The 21,308-nt window shown below is 39.9% G+C and overlaps 1 protein-coding gene and 1 long non-coding RNA gene across 4 annotated transcripts; one reads left to right on the top strand and one right to left on the bottom strand.

The window, feature by feature from the left end:
• Positions 1-835: 835 nt before the first annotated feature.
• On the bottom strand, positions 836-21,275 carry LOC121664797. 3 transcript variants are annotated; one of them, XR_006016133.1, is made up of 5 exons: positions 20,989-21,275; positions 20,789-20,904; positions 15,728-15,838; positions 7,361-7,547; positions 836-5,696 (listed from the first exon to the last, which is right to left on the bottom strand). It is a non-coding gene; the product is annotated as an uncharacterized LOC121664797 (long non-coding RNA). The 3 variants fall into 3 exon arrangements; XR_006016132.1 differs by having other exon boundaries at positions 15,735-15,838; XR_006016131.1 differs by lacking the exon at positions 15,728-15,838.
• HSPB3 (heat shock protein family B (small) member 3) lies at positions 8,122-10,425 on the top strand. Its single transcript, XM_042028360.1, has one exon. The coding sequence runs from the start codon at positions 8,269-8,271 to the stop codon at positions 8,863-8,865; it is 597 nt and encodes a 198-aa protein (XP_041884294.1). The 5' UTR covers positions 8,122-8,268; the 3' UTR covers positions 8,866-10,425.
• Positions 21,276-21,308: the final 33 nt, after the last annotated feature.

Raw genomic sequence — 21,308 nt, 5'->3', positions numbered from 1 at the left:
TTGTTTCCACAGCAAAATTCCAGCAGTGGTAGAAAATGAATAGCAGTGAGACAGCTTGGAGTCTATCTGAAACTGTCTGATGGTTCTTTCTGTCCTGGATTTTTGCTAGAACAAGATTTAATCCTGCAGCCTTTACTTTGCTTATATCCTCAGTGAATGCTCTGGGAATAGCAATGAGAGCAGGGAGTTGACAAATTGGACAGATAACCACAAATTATTCAACATCCAGCTGCCTTTAGTTACTATCACTCAGTACAGTTTGCTAAATGACAGCTTGCTTGTACGCTAATAACCAAATTTCTTTGTGTTTAGAACATTTTGTCTTTCATTCTACTTCAACCTTCTTTATCCATCCGTCATTCTCTTTGTAAAACTGAATATGTTTTGAATTGATAACAAAATGCCAACAATGCTAAGTCCTTTGACTGCATGTCAAAGCCCCCTCTGTAGTTTTGCTTATGATTAACTCTTCTGAATTATTTTCCTGTGGCTTCGTTCATCTCTGCACAAAGAAGGTCCTCCTCACTTTATAAACCATGGAGTCCATACTCTCCTATCTGTAAGTAGCTTTAACTGGCCTCAAAGAAAGCTGCAATATATATATGGAATAGCTAACACACTTACGCCCTGTAAATACATGAATTATTTTTTAAAACTTCCCTCCAAGAAAAAGTAATCACATTTAAGTACAGTTGTACTAATTACTAATTACAAATCTTTGACTACATTACTACCCCATTAGCCTGCACAGACTTAATTTACCTTCTTGGTACAGCAAAGATTAATATGAAAGAAAGAGCTTCTACTGTGAAAATAAAATGGTTTCTATAATATGTGAGTTAAATCTGCCTTTATAAATATTATTGTTCTCTCATGATCTCACTACAAACATTTTATTTCTTGCAGAGCATGGTATGTAAACATAAACCTTAGCAAAATAAAGTTTAATTAAGGATCTTCTGACCTTCAGTAGAACAACATACAAGCACCAGATTTTCACAGCACTTCTGATCTGTGTTATAAAAATAGCTGCATTGACAAATACATGTTGGGAGGAAAGCATTGTAGTAATGGAAAGAAAATGCTACCTTACCTACTAACCAGGTTTCTGGTCATGTTAAATAAATGTTTACCTGTTTACAGAAATCTTTGCTTAGAGGGTATGGCAAAGACTGAGTGAGATTCTGCCAGTATTTTATATGATACGAAGGCTTTTCTAAGAAGAAAAACAAGTCTCCAATTTTTTTTTCAATATGTGTGGCATGGGGTCTTTGCAAACACACAAGTGTACAAACCAGGCCAGAAAACATTTTTAGATTTTTCAAATTATAACATGTATAAGCAGAAGCGCAAATAAGAGAGAGGACAAAAAGTTTTAAATTTCAGACCAGCACTTCTTTAAAGCATTCATGACTCACATATGTGGAATAACCTACATATCCTTGTCCTGTAAATCAAGGTTCACAGTAAATTAATTGGTGATCTTAAAAAAAAGTCTGGCCAAGTTCTGTCTTCTGAGATGAACACATACCAGGAAAGAAAATGTAATTTCAGAACTAGTATGGATGATAGTGTTAAGATTAAGGATGTAAATTCTGCACTGATAAACACTTAAGTGCAAGTCCAGTAAAGACAAAGGATTATGTAGTTTAGATACCAGAATTTGTTCCTCATACTTAACTGAAAACTATCTACAGAAAAAGATTTCTAGCAGCAGATTTTACCACCTCTGCAGCCTTCCTGGCATTGCCAAAGTCAGGAAATTAGGACAATATGAGACTATTGTTATAATTCCAACACTAAAGGAAATAACAGTTCTGACATAGGACCCAGATTTTGGTTGGCTTTCACCATATGGAGAGTCAAGGTGAGACAGTATTTTTGCCAATAAATTTTTCACTTTCCTTTTAAGACTGGAATTTCATATTATCCACTAAATCATCATGTGAAGAGAATAGCATTGAGATATCATTAATTCCCTATCAGTCGCTCTAAACTTGAGATTTCAGAGCAAGCCTTCCACTCTCGTTACTTACCCAGTCAGTCTCCAGCTGCTCCTTGTCAGCTAAAGATGCTTGACACAGTAGTTAATTCCCAGCATACATCGCTATCAAACAGCATTATTTATGTCATTCCAGAAAGCAATTGTTCACTAACCACAGCAAACTCTTCCTGTAAATCCCCCAGCAATTTCTCTTTAAAGACTTTCTGGATGAAATACTTCTACCCTAGGATCAGCAGCCAGCCACCTTCCAGACCAACAGGTTGACATAGCCTCAATGAGCTCTGGGCTGAGTTTTCAGGGATTCTTTGAACACAGAACTTCTTAAATCTCAAAATTCATTTAGTAAGTTCAATTATTTTCTGGCAAGCAATTACTTTGACAAATATATCCAGAGGATCAGTACACCACATATGCTCATTCTAGCTATTTAACTTCAATTTTCACTTTGTTCTTAGGAAAAACAAACAAACAAACAAGCAAACAAACAAACCCAAAAGGAGATAATGAGTGGTTTGTGCTAATTACAAGTTAGCATATTTTATGTGTACTGTAGGACCTAGACAGTACATAATTTTAAAGAGCAGAAAATTTTCTACTTCCAGGTCTTCATAGGTGAGATTTTCAGTACTTGTATTATTTTTACTAAAGCGGTCCGCATGAAAACATGCACAGATGAAGATGTCCCCATGAATAGGGGTTTCACATCCTAAATGTGCATGTGAGCACAAGCTATGAAATTTTAACAGATCCAAAATAAATACACCAGTCTTACTGTACTTCATTGCCTTGAGTTATTTCTATCAAGTCTCAAGTAAAACCTTCAGTGAGGCAGAAGAGGAGGAAACCTGAAAATTGGCATTCTTCTTGGAACACTAGTTGATTTTTAACTGGTGAAAAGTAAGACTGTTTCTACAGCAAGAGTGCTTTGGATCCTGACTTTCAACAGCAAAACAGAGCTTTCAAACCCTTAGGCACATTATTCTTTTTTAATTGCTCATTTCCTCTCTACCATTCTGTCTGCAAGAATTGAACAGATTATTATCACTCTAAAGAGTTTGTTTTCTATAGGAATTCCTCAAGAATTTGTGAGGCACAGGTGCATTTGCCTCTAGCATACATAGAAACATTTGAAAACAAGCCATGTGAATAACAAACCAAATTTGGGTAAAGAGTTGCATGACATCACTTTAACATTTATAGTAATGTGAAATTTTAAAATCATTGTTATACATGTTGTATTTCATTCCTTCACTGTTCCGTAAAGATGTTGCTCCAACAGCAGCTGCTGTGGTCCTCTCAACCTTTATCCTCATCCTTCATCTGCTCTTCTATCACCTCAACACGTCAAAAGAAAAATCTTGTAATAATGGTTGCAATGTGTCAAAATGATAGTTCATTCCATGATTACTTATATTTCTTATATAGCGTCCTAACAAATGAGCAAACACTTGATTCTTAGCACAAAAGCTGGGATTAGTTTTCCACTTCTTAAGAGGCACCTAAGCTACAAGAGAGCATCAGTGCCCTGGAGAGATTTTCCAAGAGGTTGAGCAGATCCAGCCTTTTCCAGGTTTTGAAGGACATGACCCACAAACTGAAGTCTCCCTTCAGTAAAGCTGGCTATGTAACAGCACAACCTTTACTACTTGCAAGAATTTTTATAACACAGCGTGAAGTCTTGCTGCAGAAAGAGTTATGTAGTGATTCACTGACCAATATAAACACCATGTGAATGGAATGAGACATTACTTTAAAAAAAACAAAGTCCCTCAATATTTATTGAAAACAGAACACTTTGTATCTGCTGATTAGGCACTTGCAGGACTTGTGGTTACATTGCTGATTTCTTCAGAGCTTACACAGATCCAGATCTAGCAATCCAGCTAAAAAGACAGCACATAGCTTTAAGGAGCAATGGACTCAAAGCGACAGAAGTAAGAGACAGTCATTTTCTCACTCTAAAAGGATATATTAGATACCATGTGGAAAATAGCTCTTTACCATGGAGTTTTCATATGTATCACACCATGTTCCATTCTCACATACATTTTACTTTACTATCTAGCTCTTTAGTACCACCACAAAGCTTGTATTTCCCTATTGGGTGTAACAACACTGGTAAAACCCAGGGAGTCCAACTTTTCCTTTCATTTCATATGTATTGCAAAGTCTGAAGTGACAATATCTCTTTTGAATGACATGTGAAGTAGACCATGAGTGGCATCATTGGGTGCTTTGGTAAAAGTAACTGCAATGCTTCATCTAAATTCATTTGGATAATTACACGGCCCTGATGTGAATTTAGCCTGTTAGCTTCTTCTATAAGAGTTCTTGTTCAATTCAGCCTGCCAGCCTTTTCACATTTTTCGCCTTTCAGCAGTTACTGAATTTCAGTGGTAGTTGAAATACAAATTTCTCTTTGGGGAATCAAGCACACAGAAGATTGTGACAGGGCAATCTACTATTTTAAAGTTGTGTCAAGCAGGATGAACCTGTATTTAAGAAATGCATAAAAATGGGTTACTCTCATGATTTTGTGCACCTTACATTTTTTCAGTTTAAAATACAGCTTTACCAGGATGTCTACTTTATATATTTAATAGCATCACAGAATGGTTTGGGTTGAAAGAGACATTAGAAATCATCTAGTTCTAAGCTCCCTGCCATGGGCAGCGATGCCACCCACTATACCAGATTGCTCAAAGCCCCATCCAATCTGCCTTGAACACCTCCAGGGATGAGGCATCCACAATTTCTCCAGACAACCTTGTGCAGTGTTTCACAATCCGCATAGTAATGAATTTCTTTCTAAAATCTAATCTAAACCTACTCTCTTTCTGTTTAAAGCCATTCCCTCTTGTCCTGTCACTACATGCCCTTGTCAAAAATCGCTCATCAGCTCTCCTGTAAGCCCCCTTTACATACTGGAAGGCCACATAAGGTGTCCCTGGAGCCTTCTCTTCTCTGGGATGAAAAATCCCAACTCCCCAACTCTCTCAGCTTGTTTCTACAGGAGAGGTTCTCCTGCCCTGTGATCATCTTGGTGTCCCTCCTCTGGACCCACTCCAGCAGGTCTATGCTCTTTTCATGCTGAGGACCCCAGAGCCGGATGCAGCACTGCAGGTGGGATCTCACCAGAGCAGAGGGGCAGAATCCCCTCCCTCGACCTGCTGGCCACACTGCTTTGGATGCTGCCCAGGAGATGAATCAAATCTTTTTTCAGACACCCCCTTCCAAAATACAGGGAAAAAACCCTTAAATCAGCGTGGAAGTAGCCCGCTGTGAGCTGGATCTCGCGTTTCCAGCCGCAGAGGTGCGCGGCCGGGCGGGGCGGGCAGGCGGTGCCCGTGCCGGTGCTGCCCAGGCTGGCCAGGAGATGTCGCTGTGCCCCGCGGAGCCGGCGCCGCGCTCCCGGCCGGCCCTGCCGGCGCATCCCGGCGCTGTCCTGGAAAACCCGCGGGAGATGGGAAGACGAGGAACACCGGCAGGCAGCGAGGGACGGCGTCGGCTGCTGAGTTGCCCGGCTGCTGCTTCGGAAGAACAGCTCTGCAGTGCTTTCCCAGGGCAGCTGGAGGGCTCCTGCCCGCTGGCCAGCATGGAGAGAGGCCTTCACATGGACGGCAAAACCGGGAAACAAAACCTGAGGCACCTGGTGATTTAGGACATCGATCCTGTTCCCGTCGGATCAGCTCTGAAGGTTTAAAAAGACCACGGTAATCAATTGTTATTAGAACGTATTGTTGGACGGAATCCTCCTATAGGTATATTTGAAGAGTACGGCACCATAAGCATCAGAAGTGCCTCAGTATTGCAGCGCTGCACTCATGTTTAAATTTGAAAGTCGAAAAAAAATATCAAGGGTGTTTGCTTGTTCCACTTGGCATATTCCCCATGTTAGTAATAAAGTGATAAGAAGTATGGTGCTAATTCATGAGCCCACAGGTGGCAAACGGAGAGAAGAGCGAACTGAACAGAGGAGAGGGCAGGATGGGAAAGCAGAAACCCCATGGCTTCATCATCAAAATGTTTCTGATTTCTCGTCCTACAGAGTAGAAAGGGATCCTATAAAGTTCTGCAGCATTTTGTATACAACGTGAATTTAAAGGGTATTCAAAGCATCTTTCGTGCTCATTAAACCAGACAGTTTCAAGTATGCTTAACACAGACATTTGAAAGGCTAACACACCTGTTTCTAGGAATAGACACAGTTGTCCCACAGTGACACAGTTGTCCCACAATCACAGAGACGGTGATTTCTGTTTTCATTTGAAGTGTAACTATGGGCAAGTTTACCTTTTTCCAGAGATTATGGGAACAATTAAAACAAAATTTAAAAAAATTTTTTAAAAAAAAGTTATATTCCTGAACAGTGCATTTATTAATGAATCACAAAATTGAAGTAAAATAAGTCAGGCTATCATGACATCATTAATTAGGGATAGCAATAGCTTTCAGCAATCTGTATAAGCATAATACCACAACCAGCCAGGCATACTGCTTCATTCAGGGTTAAAGTTTCCTCATCAAGTGGATCATGTGCTAGCAAAAGAGAAAACAGGTGTTGAACAGATAATGGGCAATGTTCCAGGTTGGTTTTATCAATATTTTAGTCAGTCATACATTCAGAATTACATTTTAAAATTATTTCTGGAGAACAGTTTAACAGGAGAAGAGCCCATAGTTAAATAGAGTAGCCTAACTCCCTTTACTCACAATACTCCTCTCTCACAATACTCAATTAAACAGTTGGCCATTAATGTAAGTTATCTTGAACTTTTGAAAATTTCCTTACCTTCCAATGCAGCCTTTCTAAGTTTAAAATAAAATGGCAGCCCTAGAGCTTTAATTACAGATACATCTGGCAACCCTGCCCTGCTATTAAACCAATAAAGAAGTCAATATCTGGTAAGCACAGTAGTTCAATTGTCTCTTTGTTCATTACTCCATTAGCAACCAAAGATCCCATATTAACTATGGTAATGGAACATGTAAAGACAAGAGAGAGACAGAACTCTGAACAACAATAGCCAAATAAGAAGGAATAAAAGTATCTTCTTTGATTATTTCTAGCACTAGGGCAACTATTACTGCACTAACAAATCAAATAAAAAATGTTCACCACCAGTTGCCGTAACACATTCTGATTTACACTACCAAGCTCAGCTAGAGCGATTTTCTAGCAAACATACTACAGTTTAGAAATTATTTTTCCTCTTTATTGCACTTCTCTGCTAGCTCTTGTTAAACAAACTATTGGCCTTTGTAGGTGTTATCTGCCCTGCAATCATAGAGTAGGAAGACGATTACAAGCAAGAGGTTGTACAAGCTCCTTCTCTGGAGATATTCAAAACCCACCTGGATGTGATCCTGTGAAACCTGTTTAAGGTGAATCTGATTTAGCAGGGAGGTTGGTCTAGATGATCTCCAGAGGTCACTTCCATTCCCAAACATTTTGTGATTCCATAATTATGCCTCAGAGAGCCTTAGAGGTCATCAGTCCTGCTTTGCAGACACATGCAGTAGATGAGATCATAGATTCAAGCTGTTAAGCAACAGAAGATGAAGATTACTGGGACAACGTGATAGCATTAAAGATTTAGAATTGTCTTTACAATTCTGCGGGGGAAAATAACTCTACCCTCTTCTGGAAGCTCTGAAACACGAGCTTTCACTGTAGTTCTCTCTGCACTCTTGTGCCTGACTCCCTGACATGCTGGAGACATTTCTGCTGTGTTTGTAGGTCACTAAGACTGTAGATTCAGCACTTCAGGCTCCCCCTTTCTGGGCAGAGATGGTTCCCTCCTCCCACCAATAACATGGTTAACCATGCCCAAATTTCACCTATGCACAACTTCTGCAAAAATGTCCAATGCACTTGCTAACTTTACAGTTTAGCTAACCTGAAATCTGCTCTATTCCTGCTGCCAAGGTGATGAAATATCTTCCCTCACTAGCTCCATATTTCAATTAGAATACAGAGTTTGTACTTGTTATCATGTACACCTTGGAAAAACAAAAGTATCAAACTTCATTTAAATAAAAAATGCTTTCACGTTATTTGTGTAATCATTATTCATAATTATAAACAGCACAATATTGCAATAAGAAGAGATGCATTAAAGTTTTGCTTTTACTACTCCTGCATGGAAGCTGTGCATGTGTTGAAGCCACTCAAGACCACAGCACTATAAATAGTGCTCTATTGTTAGTGGATAAAAGATGAAACAAGTCTCACAGCACTGGAGCACAGGACACTGTATTAAATGTTAAGCTCTGCCTGTTCTAAAAGTGAAAGGCGACATCAACTGATAGACTGGTCTGTGGGTAAGACATACGGCTGGGAAGAGCTCGCTCTGACTCTGCAGCTTCCTGACACAGCACAAGTAGCAGCTGATCTTTCTGCCTCTGCAATGGCAGAAGCTGTCATAAGACACTGGGTGGAAACTCCTGTACGCTACCAGGAGCAGTTTGTTGGCCAAGAGCTGGAAGCACACAAGCTGAACCACCTTTTATACGCTTTGCCGGGCCCTGCTACCACTGCGCTGAGCAACCAAAGGTGCATCACAGAAAGCACGGCTGGGGCCAGGAAGAGCAGCCAGGAGGAGGAAAACACACACTTTCGGGTCTTGCTGGACGTTGTGCAGTTCTGCCCCGAAGATATCATTATCCAGACTTTTGAAGGCTGGCTCCTGATTAAAGCTCAGCACGGACCCAGGATGGATGAACATGGTTTCATATCCAGAAGCTTCACCAGACAATACAAATTACCCGATGGAGTGGAGAACAAAGACCTGTCTGCACTTTTCTGCCATGATGGCATTTTGGTTGTTGAAATGAAGAACTCAGTGGGAAAGAACTAGAACCATGTCTATAGTTACTGGTGAGATTAAATCATTCTTAATGTAACAAAATAGTATCAGTCATGCAATGCTTTAGGGTATAGTAAGCATGTAGCTGTATTTATTACAGCAAAGTAAATTTTTTGTTATATTTTTCTGTATGCTGAGTTTATTGTTTGATGTGAAATGTTAGACTGCTTGCCTCCAGCTACACACAGGTTGAAAACCCAGGCTGTTTGAACAGCAGCAAACTTGGGCTAGTCTCAGCGGGAGAAAAAAAATCTATTTGATAACATACTGAAAATAGAGCACATTTTTGAGATAAGTAGCAGGAGTTTTATTTCTAAGGAATAAGCATTTATCATACATAGTCATAAACATTAAAGAAGCAATAGACAAGTTGTGAATCTTATGGAAATTTAATTTATGTACCAAAAAAATCTGTGTTCTACTTTTTGAGATTAAATTCTTCTCTCTGGAAAAGCACATGAACTGAAAGATACCATGAAGAGAAAAATCCCTATTTCCATAGCTTCTATACCGAAAAACCCTCCAGAGATTACTTTTTAGAGGTGTGTTGCATGTTTGAAACTATAAGGAAAAAGAGTAATCACTGACTTTATTTGCTTGAAAACACAGTAAATAGAAATTATACTTTCTGTCAAAGTAATATGAAAGAAAACCTTTAAAGACATTTTAGAAAATGTTTTGTTTAAGATAACAACTGAAGAAAAAATTTTTGCTTACAAATGCTCGAAAGAATCATATTCTTCTTTGTGAAACCTCAGTAATAAAAAGATGTTGCTCTTGCACAAATGCCTTTTTTCTTACACATTTTAGGTAGTTTTCTTATTTAATCAAATGAGTATTTAATTGTCCATGTTGCATGACACTTTAGGCTGAAATCTCACAACTCTGTCTTCAAGAGCAAATTCTTCTTTCAATGACAATCCCCCTCTCCCCAGAGGAACACAGGCTCTACATGAATCTAATTTTAAATAGAGGGGTTCCTTATTGCAGACACAGCTTTAGTTTCTGTTCAAGTGTCTCACATTTCATGGGTGGTGGTGATAAAAAAATATCCACCTTCTATATCTAGTATCTGGTCTTCTCAATACTAAAAAGAAATAATGCTGTGGGTTTGTAAATACTCACACATTTGAGGGGAACTGCATCTGCAAGTTGAACTGCCTCCTTTTATGTGTACTGGAGACGAGTATGACTGGTGTGCTATGAATAGTAAAGGAATGTGGAATGGAAAGTGCCAAGTTAAATGCAGACTCTTTATCACAGCCATCTGCTGTTTGGACAAATCAAAAACATATTCAAATGAAACTGAATACAAATACAATTTTAAGAATACAAGAAAAATATGATGAACAAAACCTGGCTCTCACTAGCTGAAGCTAGAGTTCCTTCAGTTTCAAATGAAAATCTTAAGCTTGCATGTCTGCACATGTCCATTTATGAGAAAGATTATTGCTGTTTAGACTTCAAGATACTTGAAGCAATTGATTTTAGAAAAGTGGGTAGTACAATTCTTGTATTTTTCTTACTAATTGTGCTAAAACTCACAAGAAATTTGCCCAAGAAAGGCAGAATAAAGTCTGAATTGTAAATTTCTATCATGTGCAATTATGCTTTTAATATACCAGAAGTCAAGAGTGTAATGTTTTCTAACAAACTAAACCAAATATAAAACATATCTCCCTACATTTCCACTCAACCCCACACTTTTCCCTCATATTGCCTGTGTTCAATTTGCATATTGGCTTAAGATCCCATTAGCAAATCAGATCTAGATTTCTAAGTCTAGGAGCTTCATCAGACAGCAATCTGGTAGAAGATGTAACATGGATTTAAGAAATTGAATTCTAGATACAGGTCTGGATTTAAACTTTACAGACCAGCTTTATAAAAGCTGCACAAGCTTAAAACCATGGTTTCTACATCACCTTATGGCACGACAGTTGGGATAGAGTTCAGGATCACAAGTTAGTAATCTGCTTTGGTGATTTTTGTTTACAGAGATTTTTGTAAATTTTATCACTTAAACTTACAGGTTGTTATAAAAACTATTCTAGCTATGATTGCAGTGATGATATTCATAGCCCTATAGATGAGAAAGTTGTTCTAAAAAAAACATAACTGATTTAATTATTTCAAATTAGATCATGATTAAACTACCAGAAACTTGGCAAGGAATTAAACCATACAGCCAAAATCACATCATCTGTTCTATATATGCTAATACCATGGTTACACACAGACCTGCTTAATTTCACAAAATTGTATGGAGAATGTGGCATCTGACTGTTCTGTATTGTAGGTCTCTCTGCATCACTCTGTGCCCAAGTCTGTACTTGCTCACAACATCATCAGTCAGAAATCACTGGAACACCTTGACCCAGATATGGCAGGGATGTACCCAGCCAAGCTTTACCTTCTCTTGTAAACAGATCTTTACAAAAGCCTACATCCATGTTCCTTGGTGAATGGGAACTTCCCCTGACCTGGCACCTGAGTGCTCATGTAACAGGGACCTGTCACTGACTTCCTGCATTTTAGCACCAAGAAGAGTATAGAGGAAAAAATTTCTCCCTTTTTTTTAAAGTGGCAGTTTATCAAAAGATCTTGGATGGATGATTTTTAGGTGTTTACCAGAACAACCTCAAAGTACTTGGCAGAGTGTTTCTGAATAATCTGGAAAGAGCTGTTCTCACATATTTATATGATGTTTTACTTCCATAATCTGATTAGAACTGAATGTGAATGTCACATAGAAAGGTGCTAATATTGCTCATGGGCAGCAGACTGAGATATTTATCAACAGCAAAGGATTTCAGAACAACTACAGCTTAAGACAAGTTTAAGACATGCTGATGTGGTTAAATTAAGAATCGTGAAATTGGCTGTCTATAAAATTCTGGCCCAGAATAAGTGATAAGCCTGTGCAAGCCTTGCAGACCAAGTGCTACCAAGCTTCCTCAGTTCCCACCAGTAAGGGATTACCTTTGTAATTGATCAAAATGCTCCTCCAAATGGATAAAGATGACTTCATGCGTGAATCTAAGCACTGTGAAAAATGCTTTCACAGAGATGAAAATGTATCCATATGGCACCAGTCTCCAAAAGCAAGGTAAAAAAAATAAATTTCCATAAAATCCTTGTGTGCAGAAAGCCCAAAAATGCCTTTCTTTGCCTTGCTGCCTTTTCATAGTTTCTGCTGCACCCAAGGTATTTGAGATCTCTCTACAGAGTCCAATACTGGTGGTACAGTGAACCAAGGCTGACACCAGTCACTCAATAACCACTCAGCTGCAGCACTGGAAAAGAGAAAAGGAAATCTCTGGGGTATCATGGTGGCAACATTCCCGCCCAGAGGGGAAGGTCTCACATTCCTTTACTTCATAGCCAGGAATCAAAATGTCCTTTTTAATATGAATAACATTACAAGATTGGCTTTTAATGTGAGTAGGAATATTTCTGAAAATATTAGGTACACCTTCTGTTATTCAAAAGACATGCAGACCTCTGTCTTGCTGACGACCAGAGACAGTGGCTGGCCCCTCTCACCCAGAGGACAGCATCTCAGTAGCCCTACCCTGTGAACACAGGAGTTAAATCTAAAGAGTTACACCTGTACACTACATTGTAGGTACCTGAGCTGGCCCCACTTGTGCTAACTCTGGAGCCAGAAGTACTGTCCCTGTGTGCCAGCAAGTCCAGAAAGCTCAGACTGTCTACTGCTGTGCTCAGGCTGAAAAATCACCCCTTATTAAAAGCTCTTGGACAGAAAGAGACACAGGAGAAACATGGTACTACAGCTCAGGACTCTCCATTCAGGTTAGTGCTAGAGCGGAGATTTCTGCTGTCTGTGCCACTGTGGGCTGCATTTTTACCACAAATCACATCAATCTACATAAAAAGGAACCCTCTTTAGCCACATGGTAGTACCACTGATGGTCATGGTCTAACCCCAGCTAGCAACTGAGCCCCATCCAGCCACCCACTCAGTCCCCTGCTGTGGGATGGGTGAGGGAACAGGAGTAAAAGTGAGTGAACTCATGGGTTGTGATAGAGACAGTTTAAAAGGGAAGGCAAAAGCTGCATGCACAAGCAAAGCAAAAGTGATTAATTGACTACTTTCCATGGGCAGGCAGGTGTTCAGCCACCCCCAGGACAGCAGGGCTTCAACACATGTCATGGCGAGTTGGGAAGACAAATGCCATCTTTCCAAATGTCCCTTCCTTCCTCCTTCTTCCCCTGCCTTTATCTGCTGAGCTTGATGCTGTGTACGATGGAATATCCCTGTGATCACTTGGACTCTGCTGTGTCCCCTCCCAACTCCTTGTACCCTCCCAGCCTCCTTGCTGGTGGGGTAGGGTGAGGAGCAGAAAAGGCCTTGACACTGTGTGAGCACTGCTAAGGGAGAGCTAAAACATCCCAGTGTTACCAGCACTGTTTCCAGTACAAATCCAAAACACAGCCCCATAGCAGCTACTGTCAAGAAAATACACTCATTCCCAAGTCAAAACCAGTAGGCACATATAAAGAATTTTGAAGACATAATACTTAAACCTTCTACAAGAAATATTTGACTTTTTTGTAAAATAAGCATTTTTAGGGGCTGACAAAGACATTTCAAAGTTACTTTAAAAAATTTTGGTTGTTAATAGAAAAGGAACACATACATGTACTGAACCCTTGGTATGCTAGGCTGAAAGAGTAAGTCACCTACTATCTTCAGCTACGTTTCTTTCTAATTGCACATCTCTTCAATTTTCTCATCTATTAATTGCATATTCCATCATCTAAGTAGACAGCATGTCAGAATCTCCAAAATTTCATTTGTTCCTGGCAGAGTTGGATGACATGGGGATTAAAGTGGGAGTGTCCTTTCTGAACTAGCCACCCCAAAATTTCTAGTCAAATCCTCATCAGCTCAAACTGGTTTACTGCATTAGTGTAACTACTTAACTTGTGTAGTTGTCAATCTCAGTGGGTCTGCATGGAGCTGGTTTGATCCAGCAAGACTTCCTCACTCAGGTGCCAATGTGCAGCCTCCAGGGCTGGTTGGAACCTTTCTCTCTACCACCTCAGCACCAGCAGTAGCAGCTGGCTGCTTCTGCAGCTGATTCAGATGCCCAGAGGAACCACACGAGTTATTCCCTGTGTGTGTCTCACTTCCCATAAGAGGTAAAATGGGATCTGAAGATGTTTTGCGTTCCAGTGACACTAACTCCTTTATCTTTAGTTCCTCTCCTCATTTTCCAGGATATACCATTCTCCTCTCAGCCTGCACACAAAAATCAGATGTTCCACAGACATCACAGTAGCACACTGGTGTAAGTACAAAGCACAGGTGTGGCTTGTGTCTGTAAATGAGCTAATTTGGAATTTGGATGTTGAGTTTAAAGAATTCCAACTCTTAACTAAAAGTGATTCCATTGATCATAGCTATAATGAAAAACTAATGAAAGGAAATGATTTTCAGAGCGTAGTGTGACTAATAAAAACGTAATTCTTGTACTCTGTCTTACAAGGCAGACAGAAACTCATAAACTACCTGCTCTGGTGACAGCTGTATGCATTTTAATAGTAGTTCAATTATATTTTGCAACTTTACCACAATTACCCAAGCACTGGTGGCATGATTAGTATGTACTGTACAAGACACACCATAAATACAGTCTCTGCCTTAATGTATATATGGAGCCTCAGGATTTGATCCTGGAATGAAACTGAAAGACTCAATACAGATTAGGAGACTATGAGACAACTAAGTGAAGAAATATGAACTCGGAGACCCTATCATAATAACCATAGCAATATTTAACTTAGACCCTCTGGAAACTTCAGACTGAAATGGCTACAGTGTCAAGACAGATACAGTTTCCAGATTTATTTTATTCCAGATTTAAAGGTCAGAAGGATCAGTGATGATCCCCAGTGTGACACCCTGAACAGAACACACATGATCTCACTTGATAATTGACTCATGAAGGCAGCCCATAATATGTTTGAAAAAGATCACATATTTAAGCAAGAGATCAAGTCTTTATTTCAAGACTTCAGTTGATGGAAAACTCATCACACCCCTCCATCACAAGTTCACGTGTTAACAATCATCATGGCTTAAAAAGAGCAGGTTTTCCCTAGTCCTCTGAGATTTGTTTGGTGATATGAATTTTACCCTAAAACTAGAAGTAATACTCTGGACAGCTCTTGGGACAGGCTTTTTACTATCCTGTTGTTATGAGTTACAAAAATATAAAAGCATAACACCTTGTGCTAAACACCCTTATTAGCTACTAATAGAACACAAAGGAATTCATCAACATGAAAAACTTTTAAGTATAATTTTTCCACATAGAGCAGAAATATGTATTGAATAACTTTGCATATAATACCTTTCTTGTATCATCATTGGTAATTTTGTCACCTTCATGTCCCACTCATCTAAACTGTTGCTACAATTCTGTTTCTTGCTGAGTACATCCTCACTGATTTCCCACTGACCATAGAATTTATATACTTTGAGCTTTTTCCTGTATCAATTGGTATTGCTTGCTACCAACTTCTTATTTTTTCCATTTCTACTTTCACTTGCCCTTTTATAACAATGTATTTTAAATTTGGATAATTCTGCTTATATGAGCACAGTTCTGTGTTTATGGGTAGCTAATAAACATTCTAAATGTATACAGAACAACCAGAGCCAGGTTCTGACACTGTGCCTCTCAGTAAATTATAATCTCTTAAAATTTTACTGATGGCATGGGATGCCCAATATCTCTCTGCTATGAATTCCCTCCTAAAATGAATGTTCAAAACAGTGAAGCACCAGGCTGCACCACCTGTGATAGGGAATTCCATTTACCATTTACCTTCTCACAAATACATGGCCTAAAGCAAGCACAGCAAGAATCTTCTTCACACCTCAGTCTTTGCAGGCCTCTTTGCTCTCCAATTGACCAGCAAAACACAGAAGCTAAAACAGAGTAACATAGTGTCATTTTCAGCCACTGAGCTTCTCAGAACTCTCCATTTCTTTAGCTGACACAGACAAAACTAGTAACTCCTTGGCCATCCTTTGAGTAGTCCATGTCCTCAAGCAACAACATGAACAAATTTTTCTCCTTGAAGATAAAACAGCAATTTCACCCAAATGTTAATATTAATTAACCTTAATGTAAAAGCCACTGTCTCCTGATAGCAGAATGCACTATATCAGCTTAAACACAAGCTCAGAGAAAATGGAAGATACTTTGATGGTCAAAATGCCATCAAAACTGGTCTGTTGCATAAGTTAGTGAGCACTTGTCCTGCTTTCCAGGCTGAGACTGAGAAGTCACTCCCATAAAATTCAACGATGGACAGTGAAAACTCATAAAGTAATGTCAAGGCTCATCCATCCTGATCCATTGGCAGGTACAACTGAGGAGCTGCCAGTGACTAGTCCTTCAGTGTGCAACCAGCCTCTACCAGGCTCCTCTCTGCACTGACCAGAGCAACTTCAGCCCAAGTCCTGTGGATTTCTAGAACCCATCAGCATTAATTTTTCCACGATAAACACCAGCATTAACACATGCATAGAGCCTGCTAAGGAGGTCCTCTCTGCAATTTCTCCATCCCGAGTGACGACAGAGTCACTTGTATTCAGGAAATGAATGAATGCTCAATTCTTCATTCTCCCTACACCTCGACTTACTCATCCTATACAATGGGTTTACTGCTGGGATAACTTTACTTTCATGCCACATTTAAATGGTACATGGATATAACGCTGGCCTCAATATCAGCTACCCCCTTAGCTCACAGTCTTGCTTTTTATCAAGTATTTGTTATCACTAAAGGTATTGGATTGAAATACACGAAACTGAGAGTCCCTCAAGGACTTATGTAGCGCAGGACAAAGAACAGCAGGCTCATTCATCCTCTTTTGCTGTCTCAGTTTTTATTCAGCAGGTAAATTCTGCCTGTGTGCACGCCAAGGGACTGGCAGCTGGCACGGGCCCATTAGTCCATAACCATGAAAGACTCTGCACCGTCAGAATGTCTGCCTAGCACATACCCCGTGCCACAGCATGGAGGAACTGCATACATAATGGATTTATCCTGACAGCACCTTTAGTTTGAAACATTATCCCTTCAGACAGGAAATGGAGACAGACATGCATTCCAAGCAATATTAAATGGAGAGTGGAGAATAACTGAGTAACAGCCACCTATTACACCGACTGGGGATGAGATAGCTACTACATATTGCAAAGGCCAAGCAAAAACCTCAGTGTTTCTGATCAATTACCTCTAATTTTACACAACCTAGTTTGAAAAAAGCAATGCAATTTTTGCTTAATTCATGCTTGTGATTGAAAAATATTGTGTCTTCTTCTATATCTCACTGCATCTTTTCCTAAATTTCAGTTTATAGCACACTATAAAGTGTCTTCATTTCTCTCTGTTTTATGTTTTCAAGTAAGATTTTATAAAACATTTCAAATAAAATCATATTCCATCTTTCAGAAACTGTAAAAAATACCACTAGAATAATATATTTGTCAAATTTATTGCATTTTCTTAAGTTGTTTTATAGTTCAAAGTCTTTACTTGTCTTTAGCTTTTTACTTTAAGCAAGTGAAATGTTTAAATAATTTTGTGTTTAAAATCATTTTGTGCCCTCTAGTGGCAGCCCTGCCAGGCACCCAAACTGGGACTTTCCTGTTAGAGATGATGTAATGATGGAAGAAAAACAGTTTATTCCCCTATTAAGTGAAATATGTTATCAATCTGTATAGTTTTAAAAAATTACAGTCAGCTCTAGTTTTGATGAGGTAATACCACCAGCTACAGATATACCACAAATAGCAAAACCCCCAAAAAACCCACATTTTTCAATGTGTAAGCATTTCACCAAATTTCCTCTTAGAAATTATATTGATGAAAATCGACCTATTTGTAGCCATTTCCTTGCAATTTGTAGCCATTTCAAAGCATTAGTCAGTGTACTTCCCATTAGAACATTGTTCAATGTCCAGACACATGGTTTTTCCAGGGTCCACAAAGGGGTATCATCATAAAGAAAAGGCTTAGTGCCATAAAGTTTCATCTTCTCTCATGGAAAATCACTTTGCTTTTCTTAGTAAAACAGCAAAGTAATAGCATAGAGGAACAGTAACAAAACAAAGATGGAAAGATTTGACACCTTCAAGGGAAAGTTACACAGGGCAATATAACCTTCTATTATTTTTGAGTTCAGATCCTCTACTCATTCACTTTTTCTTAATTCAAGATAGACTAAATGCATACATTTTTCCTAAAATGTTTAAATGTTTCCAAATTTTTTCACTCTAAGTTTCTGCACCTGATCAGCAAAAAAATCATGCTGCCTTCAAACATCTCTTTTAGCACATATTGCCAGGGGTCTTGAGACAACTAACTCACATACAATGAGATATCCCATATATAGTCTTTAGTAGCCATTTGGGTTTAGTATGGCTTTCATCTTTACTCCCCCAAATTACAGGTCCCTAGGAACACAGTAAATAATAGACATTTTCACTGAATTATAGGTTATTAGTCTTTATAATAACATTCACTTTGCCTCTGAAAATTCAATTCCCAATGAAGATGATAGAAATTCCTGACCAAGCAAACATGGAGATACATGCTTTGTGCAGCTAAAATGCTCTAAGTCACTATGTGCCATTATTACTTTGAAACCCTTGTCTCTCCTAATCCAAACAGCAAGAAACGCTCTTCTGCTTGGCATGTAGATGGTTATTGAGGACTTTGGAAGCTGTTTTTTTCAAACACTTTAAAAATGTTTGTTAGCGTGGCTTCTAACTTTGCCAGTTGGTTTTCTTGAAAATAATAATTGATGGTTTTAAAATGTTCTTTATAATATCCACAACAGAGTGCCTCAGCACTGTGGTAATCAGAGTTGGCTCACTGGTGGGAAAGGATGGAAAACATCATTTGCAACCCTTTTATTGTTCCAAATTCTCTTTGCAGTTTTGATCACTAGGGAAATAACATAGCACACATTTTCCTTTCATATTTTTGCCTTATTGAAAGCATTAGTGCCAGAAAAACCATGACCCAATTTCACATAACTTAATTTTTGTTGAAGTCTTCAGATAAAACTGAAAGATCTTAGAGAATAACTACTTAAAAAATTACACCTATGTAATTAAGAAATATTGTTCTCATTAGCTTTGTTGATCTTACACCTTCAAATTCTCCTGATAACAGTTCTTATGCCTGTTGGATTTGACATCTTTGCTTCTGTTCATTTGAGATGCAAACATCAAACCAGTACTTACTGGAGAAAAATTAGGCCAAATGCACTGAGGGGAGCAGGGGGAAGTAGGACAGCTGCCACCTCCACCACCAGACCCAAGGAAGTAAGATAGATGCCCAGCTCAAAGTTGTCCCTTTGTCCTACCCTGGCTGTGACAGGCTGACAGACAGCCACAGGCTGACAGGCACCGTCAGCATGACCACTTGGAGCAGCAAAATCCCATTCCTGAACCAGCTTTGCAGCTGCGCAAGGCAACTGTGTGTTACTTCAGGTTGTCCAATGAGAGCAAATCTTAAATATCTATTTAAAGCAAATCAAATAGGTCAGCATCATGTCTAGTACTGTTCACTTCATGTGACAAAAAAGAACTTTCTCTATTCAGAGATAACAACATTCATCATTAAGGACATTAAAATTTAGATGAATAGAACCAAAAAATTTTGGAAAGGAGTTGGATCAGGTGCAGTCAAATATATATATATGCAGTAAGTACTACAGAGAAGGCAGTTCAAGGACTATTCTTCTGTAGTTTAACCTGTGAGGATTCACATGAATGCATAAGACTGCCCAGATCAATGTTAGCAGTAACTTTGGAAGGAATACAAAAATCCCAATCACTTATCTTGATCTGTAGCAGTCAGAATTTGAGAGGAAATCTAAGACTGATGTCAAACTAATCCACATCTACCTCCTGATGGGGTTTAAGTCTTTACTTGAAGCTGGCCACATGGGTGGAGGGCAGCATGGTGGGCTGCGGGCCAGCTGCCACGGCAATCTCCGTATTTTGCAGAAGAGAACCGGACCTGTGTGAAAGGCAGACACTGACAGTGTGCCAGCAGCAGGGGCAGAACGCTGACTGATGGAAAAAGAGCTTTGGTGATTCTAAGAGCACTAACAGATGCTGATGCAGAGCTTGAGGATCTCTGCAGGCCCTGTGTGTTGGGGGTGAGTGATCATGACCAGGCCAGGTCAGGGTGTTTCCACCAGCTGCCAGCTCTCTCTCAGCAGAGGACTGATGCTTCTCATCTTAGCACTGATGTAGATACTAAGAATTGCCCTCTGTAAACTTGCTGCAACACAAATGTGTTCCAAAGGGTTGGCCACTGACGAGCTGGTTGTGTGGTGAATTGTGTGTTTCTTTGAGCACTGTATTGGCTAATTAAAACAGACTTCTAGATTTAAGCATTAAAGGAATTTGGGGCTAACACGCTGGATTGGGATGAGCTGACATATTAAAAAATAATAATTAAAAAAAGTTGAGCAGACAAACTGAGCAACAGTAACAGAAAAGTACTGTGATAATATGTGCAGTAATTTTGAAGAAAATGAAGGTCCAAAGAAAAAAGTGTAAAAAGTAAACCCCAGGTATCAAACACTAAAACCAGCAATGAAAGGAAGCAGTGGGTCTTGTAGCATTCCAGTGAATCGCTCCCAGATGAAGACAAATTATTTGACACAAAGATCTATGAGAAGTAACATACTCCCTAAACTATGACAGAGAAATAAACCAGAACTGTGTATCCATCCAGATGCTAATAGGAAAACATAAAGAACTGGGGACCACAAACATGAACATCTCCTCTAATAACTTCTTTCTAATTGCTCGTGAACGGTAGAATTTTTGGGAGAAACTTGTACCTAGGAATCCAAAGAGAGCTCAAAGATGATTAACGGGACGGGATTCAACGTAGGACCAGGTGCAACAGGTGAGGAAATAACCACGCAGGGACAAAAGCACCTCGATGGGTCTGAGGCTGTTCCACAGAAAACCAACATTAGTGTTATGACCACATTTTTCGCGAAGGCTAAAATACACGTTATCCACGAGCAAAACGCACCGTGACATTCTTTTTCTCTGAAGGCAGCAGGCCGCCGGCGGAGCGCCAGCAGCACCAGCGCGGCCGCCCAGCACCTGCGTGGCGCAGCTCCCGCGGAGCGCGGGGAGGACACCCGAGGGCTCAGGAAGCTTCCCGGCCGCACGCGGGGAAGCGCTGACGCGTCTTCGAGGGGTCGGGAGGCGGCGGCGGCGTTGGAGCGGCCAAGACCCGGCGGAGCCTCCAGCGAGCGGGCCCGGGGGGCACACGGACGGCGGGACGCGCTGGCCCGGCCTCCCCGGCCCCGCGGCCGGCAGGGGGCGTGGGGGGGGGGGGCGTCGATG

This window comes from Corvus kubaryi, unplaced genomic scaffold (genome assembly GCF_017639235.1).
Source record: "Corvus kubaryi isolate FWS band 111438036 unplaced genomic scaffold, C.kubaryi_AGA036_p1.0 37308, whole genome shotgun sequence".
Taxonomy (NCBI): Eukaryota; Metazoa; Chordata; class Aves; order Passeriformes; family Corvidae; genus Corvus; species Corvus kubaryi.
Note: the sequence above shows the minus strand (reverse complement) of the source record. Positions and strands in the feature narration are given on the sequence as shown.